Source organism: Tachypleus tridentatus, chromosome 2 (assembly GCF_004210375.1).
Source record: "Tachypleus tridentatus isolate NWPU-2018 chromosome 2, ASM421037v1, whole genome shotgun sequence".
NCBI classification, from domain to species: Eukaryota; Metazoa; Arthropoda; class Merostomata; order Xiphosura; family Limulidae; genus Tachypleus; species Tachypleus tridentatus.
Genome location: NC_134826.1, coordinates 38,499,287 through 38,526,762, shown reverse-complemented (window position 1 = coordinate 38,526,762; position 27,476 = coordinate 38,499,287). Strand labels below are relative to the sequence as shown.

Sequence of the window (27,476 nt, the reverse complement as noted above, 5' to 3'; positions counted from 1 at the left end):
CCATAATGTGGTGTTTATTTTATTTCACCTAAAGTTGAAATGTTTAGATTATTAAAAAGGGAACATAACGTGAAATAAATATAAGAAAACTCTACAAACTGTTGTTGAGATGATAGTAAACACATTTATTAATAAATCAATGTTACAAAATTGTGTTGTTTCCGATACTTTCATTATGTACAACAGTTTTCTAAACGATCGGCTATTTTACTGCTGTAATTTATAATCTCTCTCTTTGTCTTTTTTTAAATAAATATAACAGTTGTTGTTTGATACGACAGATAACGAACTAGACACAGTCTCTTTATTTCAGCCTCGTTTTGAATTTGAATTGCTCTGTCTAAAACAAGTTACGATTCACATGGGATGAAAAGCTTGTCATAGGAGGACAAATTAAGATACATGAAACTGTTTTTTTTCTTCAAAAATAAAGAATTAGAGGAGGTTAATATTGTTCAGAGAATTGGCATCATCTTTTATGGTACTTAATGGTGAGAATGATAGGCCTATGGGACACAAACATTAATTTTGGTAAGGTATGATAGCTATGATAGCTTTGTTCTCCTGACAGGGTGACTAATGGTGAGAAGGATAGGCTTACAGGATGCAAACATTAATTTTGGTAGGTTAGGAGTCTTCAGCTGAGATAGCTTTGTTCTCCTAACAGGGTGACTAATGGTGAGAAGGATAGTCTTATGGGACACAAACATTAATTTTGGTAGGGTAGGAGTCTTCAGCTGAGATAGCTTTATCTTTCCAACAGAGTGACTGGCCTTTGGAATGAAATGCATTCTACGTAGTGAAAGCAAGTTGGGTTAAATAAGGTTTAATAAATATTTTATTGATAAAGTATGGCCTTGAATGTTTTACATTCATTGTTAAGGTTAGTTTAGTAGATTGAATGGCTTAGATAGTCCAATAGGTTCCTTGTCCTTAAATTATTTGTGTGTAAAATTGTTGAAAATGATTTGTCCCACGAAATTAAATAGTGATTTTGATTAACATCTTAAAAGAAATAATTACCATATCCATAGAAATTAGAACATGATTTGTCGTATCCTTTGTATCTGGATTTTCTATAGTTTGAATGTGTTACCAACTAGCTTATATTGTGCCCAAACAATAGAACATTACAGTATTAGGTCAGACGTACTTCCGCAGAATTTCCGAAAATATTCTGTATCAATAACAAATAAATCTAAGATTAAGATTAACAGATATGTCGATTTTGAAGATCACATGTAATACTATGCTGCAGTCTACAGAGTGCATAATTCTTTTCGCGATTCATGAACGTGCAAGTTTTACTGACGCCGCGACAGTACAACTTGAAGCATCCCTCATGTGATGTAATTTTAGTGTCAACTTACTGACTGACAGACAATAAACTACTGTATAGTGGTGCGATTAGTTAAAACAGGTGACATTTCCAGGGGTCTCGAAAAGGAAATTATAGATATGAAAACTTGTATTTGAAAGTGTAATTTATCCGAGTTCGTACTTGTATTTCTTTAAAGATTAATATAGCTAGAAAACGATTACAGAAATGTAAGAAAGTGTATAATTTCTTTGATTGATTGTTATAAAAAAATCAAAATTTTATCAGGTATTCAACTACTCGCGTAGAAAAGAGGAAATAGTACGATTTGATAAAATAATCGGAAATGCTAGAAAATCAGTGCAAATATCACAATGACTAAAATTAGTTATTTAGTTAATTAATGTACCAAAAAGTTATTGTTATTCTAGAAGAACTAACGGAGATATGAGAAAACAGTCACACCGACGAAACTCATCACTAATTAATTAAACTATTAATATACTACGAAATCGTTAGTCCTCTTAGAAAAATTAAAATATGTTCACGAAGACAGCAAATGTTTTTATTAATTGCTTAAACTAATAACGTATCATAAAACTTTGGGTATTCTCAGAAGGCTAAGGAAGATATGAAACGTTTTGAAAACTATTCAAATAACGAACGTGATTCTTATGAAAGGTTTACGATATTTATTTTTAATTATTTACTTACGTACTGCGCTTATTTTATAACATGATTTCAATAAGAAAAACAATAACACGTTTTAAAAAAATGTAAATATGGCTTCTAGCAACAATGATTTCCGTAGTGAAGCCCCTCAGAAAAGTAGTTTAGATCTATGCGTAATTTCATTCGTCTTATATTTTAAAAAAATATTTACATATAATTATAATAATTTTCGAACGTTTACTGGAACAAGTACAAGCAGCCTATAGCTAGAAATATAAACTCAGGGATCTTATAAATGTTCTTGGTGTTTTCGAACATTAATAAAATGAAAGCTATGCTATACCATGGCACAATAATTCTTGGTGGACATAACAATGAAACCTTGTGAATCGCAAATTTGTTCTCACTTCTAATGGACTCCAGAGGGCGCTATATTTGTTCATATAAGCTGCAATTCATGCCAAGGATGGCTTTCATCTCTAGATTTACGAGATAAACAGCTGAATGACAGTAACAAATAAAACAATTACAAACCACAACGTCTTTGCTACATAACGCAGTCAATATCAGTTGTAAGCTGTACAAAACATTTGAACAATCGTCACTCTAGACTCTAGAGTAATGTTTACACATGATGTACAGGTCAACAACCTTCAATATTTTAAGCGCTTTCGGAAAGATTCTGACAGTCGGATATCGCTCATTGTCATAACAGTGTTATCTAAACCTAATCACTGCTTAACTACTGCTTTTTTGTTTGCCCCCCCCCAGTGGCACAGTGGTATGTCTGCGGACTTCCACCGCTAGAAACTGGGTTTCGATACCCGTGGTGGGTGGAGCACAGACAGCCCCTTGTGTAGCTTTGTGATTAAGTAAAATCAAACAAATGTTTTTATTTTATGAAAAACTAATTACTTTATGTCTTAAGTTTCGGTATAGGCTTCAGGGACATTTTGAGAAGGATTGTATGTGGTGGCTGGAGCAGAGATTCAACCGTGTTTATTTCGTCTTTTTTTTTTATAAAAACACGTGTTATTTTAAATCGTCGGGATTCTCCTGAGCAAATTAGCAATCGATGTAAAGTTATTAGCAACTGTACCTAGTATGATATTAATAATCTGTAAGTAATTAGACTTCGTTGATTGTATAGGCTTCTAAACATGACAATGTAATAACCTGATTTATTGCATCTATTTACCTATTAAACATTCCATGTTTCTCAAGGTTTTGTGAAAACGTGACTGGTTCGTAGTTAGTTCTAAACAGAGTCTGTTTTGATTGGATAATCCCAGAAATAGTGCTTAGATATAGACGTATTAGTCATCATGTCCTTTTACTGATTCCGTATGTGTTTAATAGTGTTTTTATAGTGTTTAACCCAGCTCATTGCTGGTTGTAGACTACGTTTTTAACATGTAAATAATGTTAACTAATCAAAAAGTTGATTTTTCTTACGTTCCAGTGGCCTCGGACAATTCTCCATTGTCCTGTGACTTCGAGGACGCGTCTTTATGTGACTGGACACATGACCCTCAACATGATTTTGACTGGAAGCAGCATCAGTTCGGTACGCCCTCAGGTCATGTGGGCACTGGACCGTCTTTTGACCATACGTTTGGTCAAGGAAAAGCAGGTAAAGAGCTATAAGTATCTCCTGAGTTTCCCAGAAGTCGGATATCGTACGAACACATATAATGTATCACAAAAGTATTTAATTTGAGATGAGATAACAAGCATTAGCTATACGATCCTTTAGGTGCTGAACACGAAAGATTTGACATGTAAAGTTTTCTCCAAAACATTAAAATAAAGAACAATTTTCTTTTAATTCAAAAATACGTTTGCACGATAGTTGTGCCTTAAAAATAAAGAAAAGAAGAGCATAACTGACTTTTGAGAAGCTGTAGTTGAAAACTAATTATACAGATGATAAATAATCACGTATATAACTTATACAAGAAAATAACCCCAAACCAACTGAACATGCGTAATGACCATCTGAAAATAAGAACAAAAATTATATGATTAAACACATTATTATCGGAGGTACTTTACGTTAATTGCATTATTAGCAAATTTTCAACGAACTAATAGTGAACTAATAGAACTTGTTTTAAACTGTGAAATACATATTGTAATTAGGATATTTTTGGATTTATGTAAAACAAAAGTCCAGTTGATTATGTTTTACAAAGTAAAAACATTTTTAAAACATGTGTAATATATATTAACTGGTAATGTTGGACTAGTAATAGGACTATAATTAAGGGCACTTCTTTGTAATAGTTTTGCAAAAGGCTAGGGTTTGTCTCACCATATTCTAGGCTGGATTTAAAATTATTAAACTTAATAATTTGTTAATTTGATTGTAATGTCTTGCTCTAAAGTGTTTGTGCGGAAACTTGTTTTTAATAATTACTTACATTTTCATTCACACTTTATGCAGTAGATGCACAATAGATAGCAACATAAGTTTCGTTAAAGAATTGCGTCGAAATGCATTTACAATATGTGTCAGATGAGGAATATATTACTGATATTTTAATATATTGTACAGATAAGAAATACTTACGATAACTTATGATACCGTGGTAGTGAGGAATAATACTGTATATGATACAATGGAAGTGAGGAATAATACTGTACACGATACAGTGGAAGTGAGGAATAATGCTGTGCACGATACAGTGGAAGTGACGAATAATACTGTACACGATATAGTGGAAGTGAGAAATAATTCTGTGCACGATACAGTGGAAGTGACGAATAATACTGTACACGATACAGTGAAAGTGAGAAATAATACTGTACACGATACAATGGAAGTGAGGAATAATGCTGTACACGGTGACGTAAAGAAAGGATGAACTCAGTAACGGAAAAAGAGCGATTTGAAATCACAAAATAATTAATAAAATGAACTTACGACGAAACAGATAATTATTTAATTTATATCTTGCGAACTTTCTGAGTCAACTGTGTTCAGGCATTAAAAATATCGTAGAAATGTATGTAAACAGCTATTTCACAAATAATTAAAAAGAAATGTGTTTATTTGCAGTCACGAAAGAGCTACCAATGTTCAGTTATATTTCAACGCCAAAGTAATTATAAATGTGTACTGTGTTTTAGTATTAATTCATTGCTATATAAATTGGCTACCACCAAGAGTAGGCTACCGAAGTAAGAATACCTTCGTTTGTTTTAAAACGAACTTTATTCGAACTAAGGGAATATAAAACAAAGGAAAATAAACTCATGATACTTGAAGTTGCGACGCAATAAGCAGAACTGTTTTCTGTTTTTAAACTGAGGGTTATTTAATGTCCAACTGACTTTAATGGGACACTAACACGCGAAAATTAAAAGCTGGCAAGGATATACATTGTTAAAATAACCAACTTTTGTGAACTTGAACCAAACCTTTCTTTTGAAACAAAAAAGGAAAGTTAGTTTGTAAAATATTTTGCCCCATAAACTAATTTGTTTCAAATATTTTGCTCCAGAAACTGTTAATATGCTGCAAGTATTTTTCATTAAAGTTTGTACACGTTTCTAGTAATAAATTGCATATTTAATCAGACTTAATACCATTTTTTTTACATCTGAATATAACGATTTTGACGCAAAGCTTATTAGTTCAAGCCGAGAAATAAATCTCAAAACTCATATTTATGCTTAACTTGACGCTGATTTGATTCATGTAATAAAATACGACTAATCAAACTTTATCGAAAGATTGCAACATTATGTTCACATGTTTATTACAATTTTGAACAATTTCTTTCAGAATTTTATAAAACAGCAACATGTAGTGCAAAATTAACATGTCTAAGGACTTACAACGCTAAGATTCGGGGTTTGATTCTCCATGGTTAACACAGTAGGTAGCCCTATTGTGACTTTTCTCTGTTATAAACACACAAAGTTTTGAGAATGGTTTTAGCTGCCAATTTAATCTCACCTCTGTTTCTTCGAGAAAATGTTTTTGTGTAGTTTGACAAACGAACTATCTATGCTGTGCTTTCTGGGGTAATAAAAACCTGATTTTCAGCGCTATAAGCCCTCAGACTTATTGCCAAGCCACCAGGGGGCATTGTAGGTGTAAACTAAATGTTTAAGAAAACGTAAACTTTTATTATTAAAAATGTCGTAGTTTATGGAAGTTTAGTAGATTTTCTTTTGTAAAGTTAGCTAATAAATTCCGATGAATGCCAAGAAATACTAATTTTACGCCTTGACTGTTTTTGGTATTCAGTATAGAAGTAGTGAATATACAGTTTTGCTTCTTGCTCCATACCTATTTGCTTTGTATTTTTATGTGATATAAGCATATTATGTTGTTTCTAATAGGTCGATATATGTATATTGAGGCATCAGCACCTCGCAAAGAAAACGACACCGCGAGGCTCTATTCTCCAGTTTATCCTGCAGACAAAAGCAACAGTTGTTTCACTTTCTGGTATCACATGTTTGGGGCTCAGACAGGTAAGTTCATCTACATTTACAAGAATATTATTAGTATAACTAAAGGTTCTAACTTTAACAGTATAGTGTGTATTGATTGATACTGGAACTAACATTCACATTCTTCAATTAAAACACTTAATCTTTCACATTCTTCTGTTAAAACGATTAATTGTTAAACTTCTCACCTTCATCATTTAAAAGAATTAGTTGGTAAAACTTCTACGTTCTCGGCTAAAACAATTAGTTATTAAATCTTCCATGTTCTTCTGTTAAAACAATTAATTGCTAAACATTCACGCTCTTATGTTGAAACAATTAATTATGAATCTTCCACGTTACTCCGTTAAAACAATTATTGTTAGACCTTCAACGTTCTTCGGATAAAACAATCTGTTGTTGAACCTTCAGAGTTAATGCGACAACTGTTGGTCTTTCATTGCTATTATCATCATAACATCAAATTTTACCAGTAATGAACTTCCCAAGTTATGAGTATAAAATATAAATATAAAATGACTTCTGTGGTAAACATGTGAAATATTTCAATAATTACTAAATATTTGGCATTCTTTGTGACCAAGCATTTTGATGTGGTTATGAAACTAAAATTCCTCACTTAAATAAAACAAAGTTTTGATCATGTAACATCTTTCACGCATTTAAAAAGCTAATATTAGAACTGCATATTCCACACTGATGTTTAAAACATTAAGTTAGTTACTAATATATTTGCTTCTTTGTTCTGCTTCTTACTCCTTTGCATTTCTAACGTTAAAATATCTGTTTTATTAGTAATAGTAAGTGCAAGTATAAGTTATGCAAAGGAGATGAAATTTCTTCCTTTTCTTTCAGTGTAATGAGACAAATTAAGCCTTATTTGTTACTCAAAAATATTTAAGAAAGTCATATTTTTACATTTCTGCTTCCAATGGTATCAGGCAGGCGGTAGCTTTATCTGTGTAGGGTGTGGCAGGATTGTTAATTGAAATTGTATTTTAAATATCTTCTCTGCAATACTCTACCATATCTATGTAACGACTGAGCCACAAGTTCTGCGAAATGTTTGTAAATATCATAGCAAAACTTTGAATGTTTTGTTCTTTCTTTTGCTGGTCCGGCATAACCAGGTGGTTAATGTTCTTGAGTCGTAATATGAGGGTCGCGGGTTCGAATCCCCGTCCCACCAAACATGCTCGCCCTTTCAGCTGTGGGGTGTTATTTCGTAATGGTCAATTCCACTATTCGTTGGTAAAAGAGCAATCCAAAAGTTAATGATGGGTGGTGATGACTAGCTTCCTTCCCTCTAGTTTTCACTGCTAAATTAAAGAGGGCTAGCGCAGATATCCTTCGTGTAGCTTTGTGCAAAATTCAAAAAAAAAACTTTTATTACATGATAACTCATGAACCAAAACAACCAGTCTCATTGAGATGACATAGTTTCAAACGGACTATCCACTTTAATGAGTATTATTAACAACTAGGAGTAATTAAAAATAATTATAGTGTAAATGATGTAATCATTACTCGTTGAATTCGGTTTTCTTACATATTTCAGGTGTTCCAATAAGAAAGCTTAAATACAGTGTGAAAGAGAAATTAGCAGGTAGTAAAATATAAACAATCAATATTACAGTTGGAATCTCGTTGTATTTAGAACTTGGTTACAAATACAAACTTCCTAACTGTATTAAAAACAAGTAAACCAAAAAATTTAAAACAAAATAACTATATGGATGGCTAATAACAATCCTTCAAAATCAATGGAAACAAAATAGTAGAGACGACATTTGGATCATCTCGACATAATATAAAAGTCTCACAGTATAGTAGAATGTTAAATAAGCAACAATATGATAAATTACACTCAATTGTGGATGAATATTTAATATTTGAATACATAATACCCTAATTCTTGGCTGTGCTGATATGTAAAGATGATACAAATGTCACATTTGTTTACTTGTGATGTAAGATTCAAGTAAGAGCAACAGAGAAAAGAAATATTAACCCTTCATTAGACAGTTTAGTTAGAATCAACAGTTTTGTAACATGTCGTTTTAATAAATAACTGATTGTAATAACTGAATGTGAACACGGTATTTAAAAACACATTTCCAATTATCTGGTCCTGCGATTAACATTAGATCTCACAGGAAGGTGACGTCAACTTCCACATGCGCATAAATAAAAGGAAGGACTGTTTAGGAGAACGTTCTGCCACAACAAAGATGGCGTATCCTCAGATGCTGAGAAAGCCGTATGCAACAATACAGCACTAAATATATAGGGATTAGCTGCTAGAGCCTTAATAGGCAAACAGAAGCGACATTTAATTTTCTATGAACGTTTAAATGTCTAAAAGGAGTTAATAATGTTCATAATGTGTTTTACTCGTAGGGCAATTTTCTGGTCTTATTCTACTGCCGGTCGAACATCTTTTCCATTCTACTGATACACATTCTTTATTCATCAATTAAAAATAAGCTGTTGCTAATACGATTATGTTACAAGTGACAGCATTTACAGTAAGTAATATTTGTTTTTAGAACAGGTACGACGTTTCGATAATTCTCAACTGTACAAATTTGAATGTTAAAGAACATTTATGTATTCAAAGTCACATCAGATTATTAAAACTTGTAGGCTTGAGAATTATCACAACATTGATCGAAATATTGTACCTAACATAAAAACATTTTTTTTTCTGTAACTTGTAGTGCTATATAATTAATCAGTAAGTAAATTCGAAACGAAAATATTATTAATTCTACCTTTCCCAATTTTTGTACAACAAATATGTTGAAAACATTTGAGATGTTACATTAGAAGTGGCACAACGTGTTCTAGTTTCATCAGGTGATAATAGTCTGTGTTAATGATGTTACAGTATATATTACAGTATATATAATTTTGAAGTGCCTTAGTCACAATTTAGTCATTCATCTTTTCAGTTATTTATTCTAATTTTAAATTCCTACTGTTTTCGATAATTGGTGGCTTATTAGAAAACTTACTTTCTGAAAGGTTTAGTTTTATTATCACTAATTCTTCATCATTTAGAAGTACACTAATTTCCAAGTTCTAGTGCTAAATATTCTACGGTTTGCCAGTATGTTTTCCACGTTCTACAGTTAAAAATTTAATTATTTATTTGTACTGTATCTTTGGTGGTCTAAAGTTCCTGCACAATGTTATCAAATTTTAATAAATGTCTATATTGTGCAGTGTTATAAGAAAACCCTGGCCTTCATTCATATAAAAACGTTTCGTAAGACGTTTTTAACGGCTTTACCATACAACATTGCTAGCTCTTCTAATGATTCAATTAAACGGGTTTTATTAACAGCACGTTCATTACGTGAACAAATGAACAACGCTGCTGTATAGCAGTGGAAACAAGCATGTCAAGTAGTTATTCCGTATAACACTCATTTAACGATTGGCGAGATATAAAGTAAATCATCCCGTATAACACTGATTTAACGATTGGCTGATATAAAGTAAGTCATTTTGTATAACATTGATTTAACGATTGGCGAGATATAAAGTAATTTATCCTGTATAACATCGATATAGAGATTACAGCTATAATGATCTATGCTTGAAATGGACTAAATGTGAATTACATGATTAAGATGAAAAGAAATTTCAGAAAAAAAAATAGAATAAACGTTACTATATAAAGACTATATACCCATCAAATCAGCCTTTGAAAATATTTTTATCAAACAAAAAAATCATACTCTAACTAAATATTGATTAGATGTTGTAGGATTACGTTCTGCCAGACGGAATGGGACCCGGCATGGCCAGGTAGGGTCGCGGGTTCGCATCCCCGTCGCACCAAACATGCTCGCCTTTTCAGCCGTGGGGGCGTTATAATGTGACGGTCAATCCCACTATTCGTTGGTAAAAGAGTAAGCCAAGAGTTGGCGGTGAGTGGTGATGACTAGCTGCCTTCCCTTCAGTCTTACAGTGCTACATTAGGGATCTCTAGCGCAGATAGCCCTCGAGTAGCTTTGCGAGAAATTCAAAAACAAACAAACAAACAAACCAGAAGAAATGGTTCACAGTTATGATGTTAATATAAAAAAAAGTTGTTTGTTATTAAGCACGAAGCTGTACAAAGGGCTATCTGTGCTCTGCCCACTTCGGCTATCGAAATCCAGTTTCTAGAAGTAGAAGTCCGTAGACACAGAAAAATGTTACTGAGGGAGGGATATAAAAACTAATTGGTGTGTGTTAAAATAACGAATAAATTAAAGCTATCTCAATTGTTATAAAAGGACGTAATGAAAAATTTAAAAGAGTTGTGCTTAAACATAAGTAAAATATTTGATTAACAGCTAAACAAATAACTAAGTAATATTTTACATAGTCTAAAATTTGTTACGTATTATAATTTATCTAAAATGTCTCCGGATTTACAACGCTAAAATTAGGGGTTCGATTCCTCTCGGTGGGCTGAGCAGCTAGCCCTTTGTGGCTTTGCTATACGAAAATCACTCTCATTTATATTGGACGAGTGTCTGATTTATTATGTTACGCACATTACGTATTACGATTTCAAACAGCCAGAAATTTTAATTTTAGTTTGAAAGTTAATTAAATATTTACATGTATCAAATTTATGATATTTGCCAACAAGATTGATACACGCAAATTTATGTCTTAACACAAATATATTTTAATATACAAATAATAATGCAATTGATAGTAACGGTTATTACAAATAATGGTTTATATACAAGAGTTTTATAAACTTACAAACTATACTGTGTTTTCTATCTGGTCTGAGACTAAATATTTTATCGACGGTCCAAGTTCGCAATGAGCGAATTAATTCTATGTTGATACAAAGATACACTTTACTTGACGGGTACACGAGTTAGTTCTATTCTTCACACGAAAATATCTAATGTTCTCGTAGAAATACTAACGTCCAAAGTTAATTCACTGAAGTTTGTAATGTTCGAAATCCATAAACGTTCCTGGTTAAATATCTGTAATTTTCCGATTAATAAGCGCTTGTCGCCGTTATAGCTATCGAGGCTTATAGTATATTGACTGTAGCAAACTTACAATATTCTATTAGTGTCTTTTGGCGCTTTGATTTATAATCTTTACGCGAAATTCAACAGTATTCAAAGATATGCTAGTGCTTTTGTAAAATATACATTGTTTATTTTTACTTGTAAGAATCTTCTACAAATTTAGAGAATAGGCGGAACTTGCGCAAAACACATCCAACAATATACGTCCCATACATCAAACTGAAAGAAACTCAGATATTAAAATAAATGTACTACAGTAAATCTGTTACAAATTATTTAGTGATATTTTTAGTAGGTTAGGCTATAAGTGGGCTTTCGATTATATGATTCTTTTTCCAGGTTCAAATATTCAATTGCATTAGCTGTGAATAATTTAGCACCGAGCGTCACGTGTTTCTTTTGTCAGGGCGTTTTGATTTTGTTTCTAAGCCGACAAAACTACTTTAGATCAACAACTTAAACGATACAGTCACTAGTATCTATCAGGCGATGGGCAAATAGCATTATTATTTTAGTTGTTTCTAAGCATCTATATATCTTAGAATTGAATTGGAGTCTGTGATATATTTGTAAAGCTTTATTTTATTACTTTATCAGAGTACCAATATCGATGACAAGAAACAGAACGCGAACAAGCATTGCTATATAATAGAACTGATAAAGTATTGTAACTTGTAGCGAATGACGTACTTGTATACAATGCTAACAATATTTCATATCTGATATTTATGTTAAACAACACTTTCGAAACGGAATGCAGATGTTTCAGATAAAGTAATTCATATGATAGTTTAGTAAAGAAATATTTCTAGAAATTTAACGTGTACCTTTTTAAGAAGTTGCTAGTTAGTATAAAGATGGCTTATAATACAGCCATCTAACCTTATATTTTTTAACTTACGATATAAATGCATTTTTAAAATGGATTTTAGGAGTACGAGTAAACCATTAAGGAAACTAAAAACGTAATGTATTACTTTATCAGTTATTTTCGATTGTAAATACTGCAAGATGTAAGATAGAGAAAGTTACCTTTTTGATTATTTTACAATGTTAAACTCGATGGAAAGAAATTAAAAGTTTAATATAGAAAGGAATATCCCACTTTTATTCTAATTTCAATTAGCACGTTCTTTACAAGAGGGAATATTGATAATAGATTTTTGAAAATCCACGCAAAATTGAAAGAAAATATTTTTTTTTTTGTGAAGGGAATTTTAATTCGGTAATTGTAGTTGGTCGATTTTTCTTTTGTAATATATGTGTTATGTAAACGTTTACATTTTCACTGCGAAAGAAAATATAAAAATAAAATTAATTGGTATAACCGTTATTATCAGTAATTTGATATATATATATATATAATACATCAAGATCTCCTTAACAGCTAAACATTTCAAATAATAGAAAATTCGAAATTAGAAAGGCATTTTATAATTTTTTATTGCACTTAAGAATTTAAAGATCACGTGATATTTATATATTTGCTTGTATGGACACGGCTAAAGTGCATTGAATCAACTAGATATAATGTATGTTTTTCTTGATTTTGAAAAGTAAAGCCACAAACAAATTATTCAACTTATAGCAAAAGATTCGTTTGAATCTGAAATGTCCCCTAGTGGCACAGTGGTATGTCTGCGGACTCACACCGCTAAAAACCGGCTTTCGATATCGGTGGTGTGCAAAGCACAGATAACCCTTTGTGTAGCTTTGTGTTTAAATCTAAGAGAAACAAACTAACAATCTGAGACTGACTTTATTATTTGAAGCGGTGGACAGAACACGGGTAACTAACTCGCTGTGTAACCTTGCGCTAAAAAAAAGAAATGAAATGATATTTTATGAAATAGTGAATGTTCTCAATGTATTACCACGCATAAACCTGTGTGCTTAAGAGTTCTATTCCATCTAATTGTAAATAATTATGCCAATGCAAATGTATTAATTTAAGCCAGTGTCTACCAAGCGCACACTAGGCTATGCCAGAATAGATCCTTGCTGAGTTCCAGTTCAGTTTATTATAAATGAAGTCGTTTTCAGATATGTGATGAAGAAAATGTAACGTAACCGTCAGACATTATATTTGAAAAATGACATAATGAAAATCAAAGCAGAAATTAGAACATTGCAGTTCCTGGTGGTTAGGAAGCTTGACTCCCAAACTACGAGTCGCGGGTTCGAACTCTGCTACAAGTATGCTAGCCCTTTCAAGCGAAGGAGCATTATATAATTATGTAACCTCATTCTTCGTTAGTAAAAGAGTATCTCAAAAGTTAGTGATGGTGGGTGGTGTTGATAAGTGACTTTCCCTCTACTTTGTCGCTTTGAAATTAAGGACAGCTAGTGTTGATAGTCTTGAAATAGTTTTGCCTGAAAGTCAATACGCAAACAAAATAGTAGATACTGTGATAGACATGAGACTATGAAACTACAAGTTTCGAAGACTTGCTTGTCCAAACAATGATAATAAATTATCCGGGCACAGCATTCAAACTCTCATTGCTACCTTGGTATCTGTTTGTCAACATGAATAAAACAAACAAATCTCGCAAAAATGTGTTTCCTAAGGAGTTGTGTTATTTTTGTCTAGTAGCATATTTTTACTTTGTTAGGTAGAATATCTTCTATTTAAAAGTTAAACTTTTTTTAGCTATCCCAAATAATCAAAGAAAATGTTTTGATGAGATGAAGTAGATAAAAGGTATTCAAACTGGTTTATTTGATCAAGCAGTTTATTGGAGATTCTGTGTCAGGACTGAACTTTATTATAGAAAGAATTAAATGCAAAAGGTAAGATACATGTGCGTGGCACACATTACAGGAAGTAACACCTATTTTATATACGTCAGACATATATTAAATGAAGTGATATTCACTTTTTCTGTGTGAGACGTACATTAAGGCGTAACATCTACATGAGACGCATATGATACTTTAAAAATGTTGAAGATCAAAGAATAAAGAATATTTAACATTCTCTAAAGTATTTATTAGATTTACCCAATAGGATGGGAGTAATTAACCAACAAGATTTACAAAATAGAAATAGGATTAAGTCCAATTTTGATCACATTAAGACATTTTCCATAGGGTTTACATACAAATTTTGGTTGAGATTGGCCTAATAGACCCAGAGGAGTTATGGTGGAAACAAACATTCTGTTTAAAATTTCAGCAAATTATTAAAAAAAAACATAAGCATTTTCTCCTCGATTTGTCAAAATCTAAAGGACAAGCGTAATATAATCATATTCGTATAAATATTTTTATTAGTAGTCAAAAAATCAGTTTAATCGCGTTTGCTTCAATCGCTGAAGTTTTGTAGCTTTTCAATCTCGAAGTTCGTACTTGTGGAACGTAATATACAGAACATAAGATTAAAACTTTCTACTAGAACACTTGAGGGAACTACGGAGACTGAAATGTCCAGATGAAATATTCTATTGATGTTAAATTCTCTAACATCTCACGGTAACATCAATAGAGTTTACTTAAGAATTAATTGATCATTTATTTTAAGATTTGGTGGAAGTTTTTATTATGATGGTATTCATATTTGGTTTCGACAAACGAGCTAGTTTATTTGCTTTTAGCCTTAATTATGAATAGCTGTTTTTCTATATTTGAAATTGATTTTCTGAAAACGTTTTAAAGTGCAAAGTTTACAAATGAACATTTCGAAAAAATAATCTCAAAAGAAAACATTCCATTACCAATATTTAAAAAAAAATTATTGATTTACTTGCCTGTAATATATTATATAACAAGATCCACGGTTTTAACTCCAGGTGTCGTGACAAAAGTTTATTCTTAAAACATGATTTTACTCCATCCAAAGGTAGTACCTAAAATAAATGTTTTTTCATCAATCAAATATATTATTGATCACGTAGAAGTTTTACAATGATAATTTAGAGCATAGAGCTTAAAGAACAAATTAATATTTTCGATGTGCGTGTTTTCTCACAGCAAGGCCACACCGGGCTATCTGCTGAGCCCACGGAGTGGAATCGAACCCCTGATTTTAGTGTTGTAAATCCGTAGACATGTACTAGCGGGGGGGCAATTTTTCAATTTCACAGCTACTAAACTTCGTCGTAGATTAATGGAATATATTGGAATTACAATTTCTTTCTGCCGACTTTAAATATTTTAGATACAAGAAATATCATAAAAGTTTATAGTTTAATTAACTGTCTTTTCATACTTGCCTATAGTAGAATTTGTGGTTTCTCGTCTAATGAAAAATAAAAAGTAGAACATAACTCAGCAATAATGAGCTTCCAAGTTCTCACTGATTGAGTGGCGAAAGGATGACCTCTGGAGAATGATATCCTTTTCTGTTCGGTAATATGTTTTGTTTGTTGCACATGAAGCGCAGGCTAAAATATATTTTTTTTTATGTTTAGTTATTACGATATATGAGATCACTTGTGTTTTTGCAGTAAAAAGAATAAGATAATATACGCTGTGTTTAGCTTCCGAGGAAATAAGGGATCATATATGTATCAACATATAAAGTTTTTAACTTTTTTGAAACCATGCATAATTCTAACATTTAAAATTTCGTGGCATAATTAAATAGTGTTCATAAACATGGTTAAACATTTTATGAATATAAAAATAACATTAAGGCTTTAACAAAGGTTGCATATAATTTACAAGGGAGATGAAATATTTAGATAAATTCGGCTGTTGAAGCTTAGCATCTCTATTTCAAGTTATATAATCGTTCTTAGGGTTGTTTGCTCGGCATGTTTGTTGCTCTCATTGTTTGTGTTATAAGGTCTTACATGTTTCCAGCACTATATCAAATTCAATACGTTACAATGCTTATGTGCACTACTTAATTAGGCTATACATACTAATAAATATATATATAAACTCATTTACCAACAATGGTTCTCCAAGTACAAGACATTAGCAATACTCTTTGTGGTGGAGAGTTTGGTCCTATACATACTGAAGAAGTACAGACAAACTCACTTATGAACAATGGTTTTCAAAATATAAGAAGCCAGCAATACTCTTTATGGTCCTATACATACCGAAGAAGTATAGACAAACTTATTTATCAACAATGGTCTTTCCAATATAAGACATCAGCAATACTCTTTGTGGTGGAGAGTTTGGTCCTATACATACTGAAGAAGTACAGACAAACTCACTTATGAACAATGGTTTTCAAAATATAAGAAGCCAGCAATACTCTTTATGGTCCTATACATACCGAAGAAGTATAGACAAACTTATTTATCAACAATGGTCTTTCCAATATAAGACATCAGCAATACTCTTTGTGGTGGAGAGTTTGGTCCTATACATACTGAAGAAGTACAGACAAACTCACTTATGAACAATGGTTTTCAAAATATAAGAAGCCAGCAATACTCTTTATGGTCCTATACATACCGAAGAAGTATAGACAAACTTATTTATCAACAATGGTCTTTCCAATATAAGACATCAGCAATACTCTTTGTGGTGGAGAGTTTGGTCCTATACATACTGAAGAAGTACAGACAAACTCACTTATGAACAATGGTTTTCAAAATATAAGAAGCCAGCAATACTCTTTATGGTCCTATACATACCGAAAAGTATAGACAAACTTATTTATCAACAATGGTCTTTCCAATATAAGACATCAGCAATACTCTTTGTGGTGGAGAGTTTGGTCCTATACATACTGAAGAAGTACAGACAAACTCACTTATGAACAATGGTTTTCAAAATATAAGAAGCCAGCAATACTCTTTATGGTCCTATACATACCGAAGAAGTATAGACAAACTTATTTATCAACAATGGTCTTTCCAATATAAGACATCAGCAATACTCTTTGTGGTGGAGAGTTTGGTCCTATACATACTGAAGAAGTACAGACAAACTCACTTATGAACAATGGTTTTCAAAATATAAGAAGCCAGCAATACTCTTTATGGTCCTATACATACCGAAAAAGTATAGACAAACTTATTTATCAACAATGGTCTTTCCAATATAAGACATCAGCAATACTCTTTATGGTGGAGAGTTTGGTCCTATACATACTGAAGAAGTACAGACAAACTCACTTATGAACAATGGTTTTCAAAATATAAGAAGCCAGCAATACTCTTTATGGTCCTATACATACCGAAAAGTATAGACAAACTTATTTATCAACAATGGTCTTTCCAATATAAGACATCAGCAATACTCTTTATGGTGGAGAGTTTGGTCCTATACATACTGAAGAAGTACAGACAAACTCACTTATGAACAATGGTTTTCAAAATATAAGAAGCCAGCAATACTCTTTATGGTCCTATACATACCGAAAAAGTATAGACAAACTTATTTATCAACAATGGTCTTTCCAATATAAGACATCAGCAATACTCTTTATGGTGGAGAGTTTGGTGCTATGCATAGTAAAGAAGTATAGACAAACTCACTTATGAACAACGGTTTTCCCAGTATAATAAACCAGCAATTCTCTTTATGGTTCTATACATACCGAAGAAGTATAGACAAACTTATTTATCAACAATTGTCTTTCCATTATAAAATATGAGCAATACTCTTTATGGTGGAGGGTGTAGTCCTATTTTCCATAAAAGGTTTAATATTTTTTTAAAATAATTTAACCGCTAAACTCCCCCCCCAGAACACAACAAAAACAACAAACAAATAAAAGATGTTGGATATCTGATAAATGCTATTTTAAGGGGTACCATGTTAGAATTCAAGATGATCTCGAAATTATAGACACAAAATGGTAAACACTTTTAACCTTCAAAAGTATTGATGTGCATTGATTATTCTTATAGGCTACATAATTAATATGTCTCATTTAAAATGTTAATGTTGTGATTCAAAAATACTAAGAAGAAACCTACACGTCAAACAAGTCTTATTCTTTTCATTGGAATATACTTCTCTAAGAACATTATTCAGTATCGGTGATTGGTGGCATGAGTTTCGGTTCTTTAGATATTCCAAACGTAACGTTACACGCTTCGTCAACACTTTCTACAACTTACAAACGAATGATTCAACGTCTGTAATTTTTTTCCTTTGTGAAATTACTTTTCCCAACTCCTTCTAGTAATATAAAATTATCTTTAGAAACCTTAAAAGCTGATTTATTTGAAATTTATTGGAAATACGACGTTGTATCCATGCTTGTAAGACCATGGAAAGGAACCAAATTCTGATTTATTTTTGCTAATATGCTTGTTGTGGCCAAGCGTGTTAAGGCGTTCGACTCGTAATTCGAGGGTCGCGAGTTCGAATCTTGGTATTACCAAACATGCTCTCCATTCCAGCCGTGGGGGCGTTATAATGTGACGGTCAATCCCACTATTCGTTGGTAAAAGAGTAGCCCAAGAGTTGGCGGTTGGTGGTGATGACGAACTGCCTTCCCTCCTGTCTTACACTGCTAAATGAGGGACGGCTAGCGCAGCTAGCCCTCGTGTAGCTTTGCGCCGAAAAAAACAAAACAAAAACTAGCATGCTTGTTTCCAGAATTCTGTTGACTACAATAAATTTTCGTTTCTTAACTGTTCCGACCATCATAAATATTTCACATGTGAAAGAGCATCAGTAATAGTACATTGGTGTTCCTTATTTTAACACCACTAAGAGTATTAGTAATAGTACATCGATGTCTCTTATTCTAACCACAATTAAAAGCATTAGTAATAGTATTTTAAGGCCCCTTCCTATTATAATAATATTATTGCAATTAGAATGTCTATCAGAATGTATTACATGAAGAATCTATTCTTGTATCTACTTTCTTGTCCTTTGGTTTCAAACCACCCAAACATAGTTCTCTGTTATTGCTATTAGCTGTTTTTGTTTATACTAAAAAAAATCCCTAACAGATATAACGTTGTTTTTTAAACATTGTAAGTTCTTCTGAGAGAAAATGAACTAAACCTGCTTTGTTTTCTTATAATGTTTGAAAAATATGAGTAGTCCTGTGGTAACAACACGTTTTGATTTCCAGTTACTCCCTTCATTGTTTGATATATCTGTGTAAGTCATTTTTTGTGTTACATCTGATAAAGTGACGTCTGTATCGATCAAACTCAATGTATGTTCTGTTATACTTCTGTGCGTTTTTTCTAAAGTTTTCAACATATGAATCAGCCTTTCCACCAAATATTTTGACACTTTTTGCCATCAACTACCAATGTCAGTAATAACAGCGAGTCATCTAATAATATGGATTTATTACATGATTTACATGTGTTTTGTAAATAGCAAGTAGGTACAGGCAATAACTCATGTTTCATAATGTCTTTCATATCTACCCGTCTTCTTTCTTATATGATACCTGTTGTTTATGCCATATATTCCTATCAGTTGTTAATATTTTACCCTTTTATTCTGATTTTGCTTTTCACTGGTAATACACAGAGATGCCAATGTAAGTAGACTATTTTTCGCCCACCCGAAGAGCTAATAAAAGGGACTCCTGCATAGTATTGATTGATTTATATTTCGAGATTCCACTTAACAAGATGTTTTCCTGAAGAAAGAAACACTAAACTATTTCATGACACATATTTTCAGGTTTCTGGTCCGTCATTTATCTACATTATGTGTCAGTAAATATTCTTGCTTCTCAGTAAAAGAGTATGTGGGCACAACTTGTATTTAAAGACTATTTACTCAGGGTTGTAGGAGTTCTCATGATTCCAGTGAGCCCTCCTCTCCTGTTAAATTAAGCCATTCTTGATTTTGATCAGAATCAACTGGACTGAATTTGGCTTTTCATTATTTAACGACAAAGTGGTTATTTCAAAACTCCTGTAGAATTTTAGGTAACAGCTGGTGAGCATATCGAGATACATAGTTCTCTAGCGTATATTCACTTATTTTTCATATAATATTTCCCATTGATTTCAACAACACTTATAAAGGTCATATAATCCAATACAACATTAATATCAGTTCTTTTTGTTTTGACAAAAGTGGTTTTTATTAATATTTTTACGTATTTTGGCGATCGTTTTCACCCATAAATGATACTTGTCAGATGTTCAACACAGATGTTTGGAGTACGCATAATCATATTATCATGAAACTGAATGTTGAGCAAGACATTAAAAGAAAATTCCATACCTTGTTAATTATATTAATATTCATAAATAGCATTTTAGAGAATCCTTTCTGTCTCTTCGTCCACTCCGATTGCTGAATCCAAGTGTTAAAGAAAGGTTTCTTGGGCAGCTACTTGCGACAGACAAAAGACAGATCTAAAATGTTATTTTTACACTTCATTAATGAAGTGGTTAGAACGCACGTGAAAAACAACATCAACACATCTGTAGTTTATGTGATTTTTAACACAATAATAGCAGTTTAATCACAGTTTGTCTTTCAAAGGCATTAGAGGTCAGAAAATATGAGAGACACAAATACGTTGAGAAATGTTTTTCCTTATGCTGCTGTTGGATAGAATTCTAAAGCACAAAATAATATATATAATATAAACTACACTCGCCAATGGTGGAAATATTATGAACGAAAATTTATGAAATTAATAACAATACATTAATATATAATACTTGTGTATTAGAGTACATTATGCTAATATAATAATAATTTGACAAACAATGATTCCAAAGCATAATGAAGAGCTTTTATTGAAACGTTATGTGTTTTCAAACATAAAAAATACTTCATTATGTTCATAAATCGTTGTTAGTCAAATTACTATAAAATTGTTTTAATTTCACAAATACGATTCACAAAGTTTAATTCTGGTTTTACATTTTTCTATCACTAAGGGTACTTAATTTCTTCTTATCTACAAAATTAAATCAGATGTTTACATGAACTGGTTTAAATGTTTCACTAATGAACGCCTGGTTTCAAATTATGCAAGTCAACTTAGGGCTATTTCTGTGTTCTTTAAAAATGTCCTAACAACTCGAGCTTTCTCTACAATACTTTAAATATTGACAGTATTATTATTATTGGTTTTGTGGAAATACTTAAGTTATATTTGTAATTATTATTAACATTTTAAGTTGAATATTTGTGCTGTTGTAAAAAAGAAGCTATAAGTAGCAGATGTAGCACGTGTTTTTTTGTATGCTGGAAACGTGTAACATAGTTGTAATTCTAGAAGTGATTAAAACATGCATATTACCTTGATGGTAAAAGCAATTGAAATATCAGCATTAAAGAGTCTTCTAGACATTTTATAGTTATAGATAATTTAAAAACAAATCTCTGTGAATTCAGTTTTTGTTTCCATTAAGAAAACGCCAAGTTCGAATCTTTTCCGTTATCAATTTTACGTCAGATTTTTTGTTTGAGTGTTTTATGACCCAACTGATGAGATAGAAGTCGTTAGAAAAGAAGAAATGTAAACTTTCATTTTGTTTCAGATAAAAGGACCTAACATAACATTATGTACATATTTTGTGGATCTGGTGATGTCATTTTCTTGTAGCACGTGACTTACATGTAAGCCTTTAAGAATTCTTCAGTATCATCACTCACAACTGTCACTATTAGTAGGAAGTATTGCTTTATGCTCTCCTGTGCTGTCGATTATATGAAGAGTTTCTTTGAAATTATATATTGGAGTGCGATGATTGCGTATATGATTTACATGTACAGAAACGACGCATTTTGAACTGACAGCGTATAAGATTGATCAGACGATTCAGTCTCACTGGTAGCCAGTATAAGATTAAAAGTGTACCCTGACGGCATTGAATATTAAAATTTTCCTTTATGAAATACAGAAACGAATATATCAAGCACAGATGGCATCGTTCCTAAAATATAGTGAAGACTCGCGTAAAGATAAATTTATTTGTTTGCTTTTGAATTTAGCGCAAAGTTACACGAGGGCTATCTGCGCTAGCCGTCCCTAATTTAGCATTGTAAGACTAGACGGAAGGCAGCTAGTCATCACCACCTACCGCTAACTCTTGGGATACTCTTTTGCCAACGAATAGTGGGATTGACCGTCATATTATAACGCTTCCACGGCTGAATGGGCGAGCATTTTGGTGCGACAGGGGTTCGAACCCGCAACCCTCGGATTACGATTCGAACGCCTTAAACCACGTGGCCATACTGGGCCCGTAAAGATAAGATTTCAAAGTGTTTTTTTTTGTCCTGAAAATATAAAGCACCTGAAGAGTATTTTGTTGTTTTTGAGTTACGTTTGCAACACTAGAATAATGGAGCTTGATAATATTATAGTAGCGTAACCGAAGGAGGTCAAGGAAGCCAGATTCTCTTTTCAACGTTTGTTTGTTTTGGAATTTCGCACAAAGCTACTCGAGTGCTATCTGTGCTAGCCGTCCCTAATTTACCAGTGTAAAACTAGAGGGAAGGCAGCTAGTCATCACCACCCACCGCCAACTCTTGGGCTACTCTTTTACCAACGAATAGTAGGATTGACCGTAACATTATAACGCCCCCACGGCTGGGAGGGCGAGCATGTTTGGCGCGATTCGGGCGCGAACCCGCGACCTCAGATTACGAAGCGCATACCTTAACGCGCTAGGCCATGCCAGGCCTCTCTTTTCAACACACACACAAAACAAAGGAAAATAACATAGAAATAAGGATAAAGGTAAAACTGTACATATTGTTTTATGACGTTCGAAAAACAATAGTGCAATAAATCTAAACCATATTGATCTCTAATATTAGTTATTATAAAATATTATTAAAATTGTTTATAAACAAATAAGTGAGTTTTCGCAATTTAGAAAAAAAAAATGTTTATAGAGGGAAGCCAATAAATCAACATTTTATTCTCCTTAAAATCAGGCATAGCAGTAATTATCATTCACGCATATTATTTCAGACCTAGTAGTAATTATCATTCACGCACATTATTTCAGACCTAGTAGTAATTATCATTCACGCACATTATTTCAGACCTAGTAGTAATTATCATTCACGCACATTATTTCAGACCTAGTAGTAATTATCATTCACGCACATTATTTCAGACTTAGTAGTAATTATCATTCACGCACACTATTTCAGACCTAGTAGTAATTATCATTCACGCACACTATTCCAGACTTAGTGGTAATTATCATTCACGCACACTATTTCAGAACTAGTAGTAATTATCATTCACGCACACTATTTCAGACCTAGTAGTAATTATTATTCACGCACATTATTTCTTTATTTATTAGGAAAGTTAATATTGTTTGTGTGAAGTTAAGGTTTGTTAATATGTAATTTAACACAAAGCTGCATAATGAACTCTTTGTGCTTTGCTCTCCAAGGGTATCGAAAGCTGGTTTCTAGCCATGTAAGTCCGCAGACATACCACTGTACTGCTGGGGGAGTATTTGATATTTGAATACTGATATTCTCTAAAAATATTATAATATTATATTTTGCTAATTAGGAATACCTGCTTTCATCACCCTTTAAGCGTATTCTTGAAGTGTAACCTATTAAACTGTAGAATATGAATAAGCCTATATCATTTAAATATACACTGTTAAACTCAGAACAGGCCTATTTTTAGGAGAGCCATTAATATTATAAATTGAAAAAATGCACGTATAATGACATCCCAGTGGATCTTTGTGATAAACATTTGTAGGAAGTTTGAGTTGCTTTAAGAATAAGTTGTTTTAATTAATATAGTTGAGTCTGCAAAAGCCAATGTCAGAGATTGTTTTAAATGTTTTCAAGCATACTAGTGAAGACATCACAGATAACTGTGTAGAATATATTCATACCCACTAAAACAAACTCCATGTTTTCTATGGTAGCAAAACGTATTGGTCATTCAGACATCTTATTGTTGAAACTCAGACAGGAGTAACCGGTAAAGAATCGATGAGAATTGCTCTTAGCGAATATTTTAGATTTTAAAAAGTCTAGCTTTTGTGAGGGAAAATTAATTTCTGATGAAGGTAGTCATTTCAGGACTAAACCATACTCGTTTGTCATATACGTGGGCCCGGAATGGCCCAGTAATTAGGGCGCTCATTTAGCAATCTGAGGGTCACAGGCTTTAATTCCCGTCACATCAAAACATGCTCTCCTTTCAGCCGAGGTGGTGATATAGAGCGACGGTCAATCCAACTATTCTTTGGTAAAAGAGTATTCCAAGAGTTGGCAGTGATAACTAACTTTCTTTCATCTGATCTTAAGGCGGTTAATGTAGATAGCCTTCGTATAACTTGTATGAAATTCACAAACGAACCACACCTAGTAAAATTTAAAGTTTGTCACAATTGTTTTGCAAAAATTAATAGGATTATGTTTAAGCCCGGCATGGCCAGATTTTAACCCATCGAACATTTAAGGTGTTCGACTCGTAGTCCGAGGGTCGCAAATTCGAATCTACGTCGCACCAAACATGCTCACCCATTCGACCGTGGGGTGTTATAATGTGACGATTAATCCCACTATTCGTTGGTAAAAGAGTAGCCCAAGAGTTTGTGGCGGGTGGTGATGACTCCCAAGGAATGTGTAGTCCAGTATGAGTGATTTTTCGGTGGATTTCTGTTTTAAACTGTGTGTCGGTTCTTGTAATTTTGAGGTTAAGAAATGACATTTGATTGCTTTCTTCCTGTTCACATGTGAAGTTAATGTTGGGATGTATAGAGTTAATGTGATTGAAAAAATTAAGTGTGTCTTCTGTAGATTTGAATCCCGCAACCGTGTCATCTACATATCTGTACCAGTATAGTGGTGGATCTAATGCTGTGTTATTTGCTTGTGTTTCAACTTGTGTCATAAAAATATTGGCTAGAACTGGTGATACTGGATTGCCCATGCTTAGGCCATTTGTTTGTATATAGTTGTGGTTGTAAAATATTTTCTCAATCCAAACGAGACGCTTTTACATATATAAAAATCATATATTGTTGTCAACATCAGAACTAGCTTCCTTTTCGGTGAATTTCTATTTTGTAGAACTCAGCACATGAAACAAAACAAAAACTCAACATACTAAGAAACCAAATAAACACAACCATAAAACTATGCTCACCAGATAAAATTAACGATGAATTAGACAAAATAAAACAACACTTCATGAACATCAATAAGTTTCCTCCACAAACCGTAGAAAACATTATACGCACACTCCTAGACAGAAAGCAAAATCAACCAACAAAAGTAAATATATCTCACGAATAAAAAAATCACGAAACCATATACTGCTGCATACTATATATTACCGACATCAGCAGACAAATAACCAACATTTGACAAAAACTAGTAACAAAATATGACATTCCAGTTAATACCAAATTTATTCAAAAACCAGGCACAAAACTGAGGTCTATACTATGTAAAAACTTACACTGACAAACACCACACCAACATTATTTATAAAATACAATGTGATAACTGCTACGGCTTCTATATTGGAGAAACAAGTAGAAAAATGGAAACCAGATTCAAAGAACAAAAAAAGTCACCTTCATACGTTTTCGAACACTGCAAATCAAATAAGCACAACATAACCATAGAAAACACCCACATACTAAATAAAAACACAAACATAAACAAACCTTACTTAGTCTTACTTATACAACAACATAAACCCAAAATAAACCAATACAAAGAAACACCTTTATATCTGTGTTAAAAATAATAAAATAAATAATATGAAATTATATATTCAAACATCTAAGCACGACCTCTACATTCCGACACTCAGTTACACAACCCCTTTCAAACATGTGGTCAGCTTCCGGTCAGTTACCTCTTTCTTTCTTTGTTCACTCCTCTACGTAAAATATTTTCTCAACCCAAACGAGCCGTTTTTACATATATATTTTTCTACAAGTGGGTTTTCTCGACATTACTGAAAATATGATTTTGCTGTGTTTTTTATTTTTTCACGCTAGAGCCTTATGTACAAGCCTTCATTAAAATGGTGTTAAAAGTAACCTGTTAATCTTATCCCAATGCAAGATGAAAATATATCCGGAGAAATGCATTTAATTTACCACAAAGAGTTCTTAGACAAAGACGAGAGGCAGAAGATTTTTAAAATATTTCTCTGTACTCTTGAGTTGCATAGATGGATTGTCACCAATTTATTTTTTAAGTGTTTCTATAATAGCCAATTGTTGTCCTTTTCACTGTCAGCTCAGTTTCGAAATGCTGCCTAAATCATCTATCAAAGTTCGTAGGACTCCTGATAAGGTCTCAAATTTAAAAAAATTAAATAGTTTTTGAAAATAAGCTTTGTATCACGTTAGGTTATCAGTTTCATTGCACGTTTGTTATAAATCTCTTACTAAATTTTTACACAGAATGCCTCCAGTGGCTCAGTGGTATGTCTGCGGACTTACAACCCTAAAAACTGCGTTTTGATACCCGTGGTGGGCAGATCACAGATAGCTCATTGTGTAGCTTTGTGCTTTACTTCCAACAACACAAAGCAAAAGCTTTCGTAAATTACAAATTTAAATTTATTTAATCAAAAAGTGCCTTCGACTTCGTTAACTATGGCTCAGAATTATTTATGTTACTACACCGTTGAACCAAAAATTGACCGTTCCAAGGGATTATAATAAATAGCTATTTATCATTAAGACAAAATATGGACACATTTGGTTATTGTACAAACAACAAACAAACTCTACTTTACACTATTTTGTGACTTCCATTTTTTGCAATGTATTTATGTTGCTGTCATATTTGATTTCTGCTGAGTGTGTTTTCTAGTAGTAAAGCCACATTGCGCTGTATAATGTGTCAATCGAGGGAAATCGGACCTCTAATTTTAGGTTGTAAATCCGAATAATTACCGCTGTCCAAACGGAGGGATGACTTTATCGTGAGTGTAAACGATATTAGTTATTGAACATTTGATTTTCTACCTTTTATATTCAACTTTTTTTATATATTGCATCTTGTATTTAAAAATTGTGATTTTTTTACATCAAATATCTGACAAAAAATGGCAGAAAAACGATAAATTAAAGTTAAAACTA

The 27,476-nt window shown here is 32.5% G+C and overlaps 1 protein-coding gene across 1 annotated transcript in view; it reads left to right on the top strand.

Annotated features, from left to right (window-relative positions):
* LOC143241087 (uncharacterized) overlaps positions 1–27,476 on the top strand; it is a 62,846-nt gene that overhangs the window by 8,262 nt on the left and 27,108 nt on the right. Inside the window, exons 4-5 of the mRNA XM_076484614.1 lie at positions 3,453–3,623; positions 6,344–6,478. Coding sequence (XP_076340729.1) covers positions 3,453–3,623; positions 6,344–6,478 — 306 coding nt within the window. The remainder of the gene's footprint in view (positions 1–3,452; positions 3,624–6,343; positions 6,479–27,476) is intronic.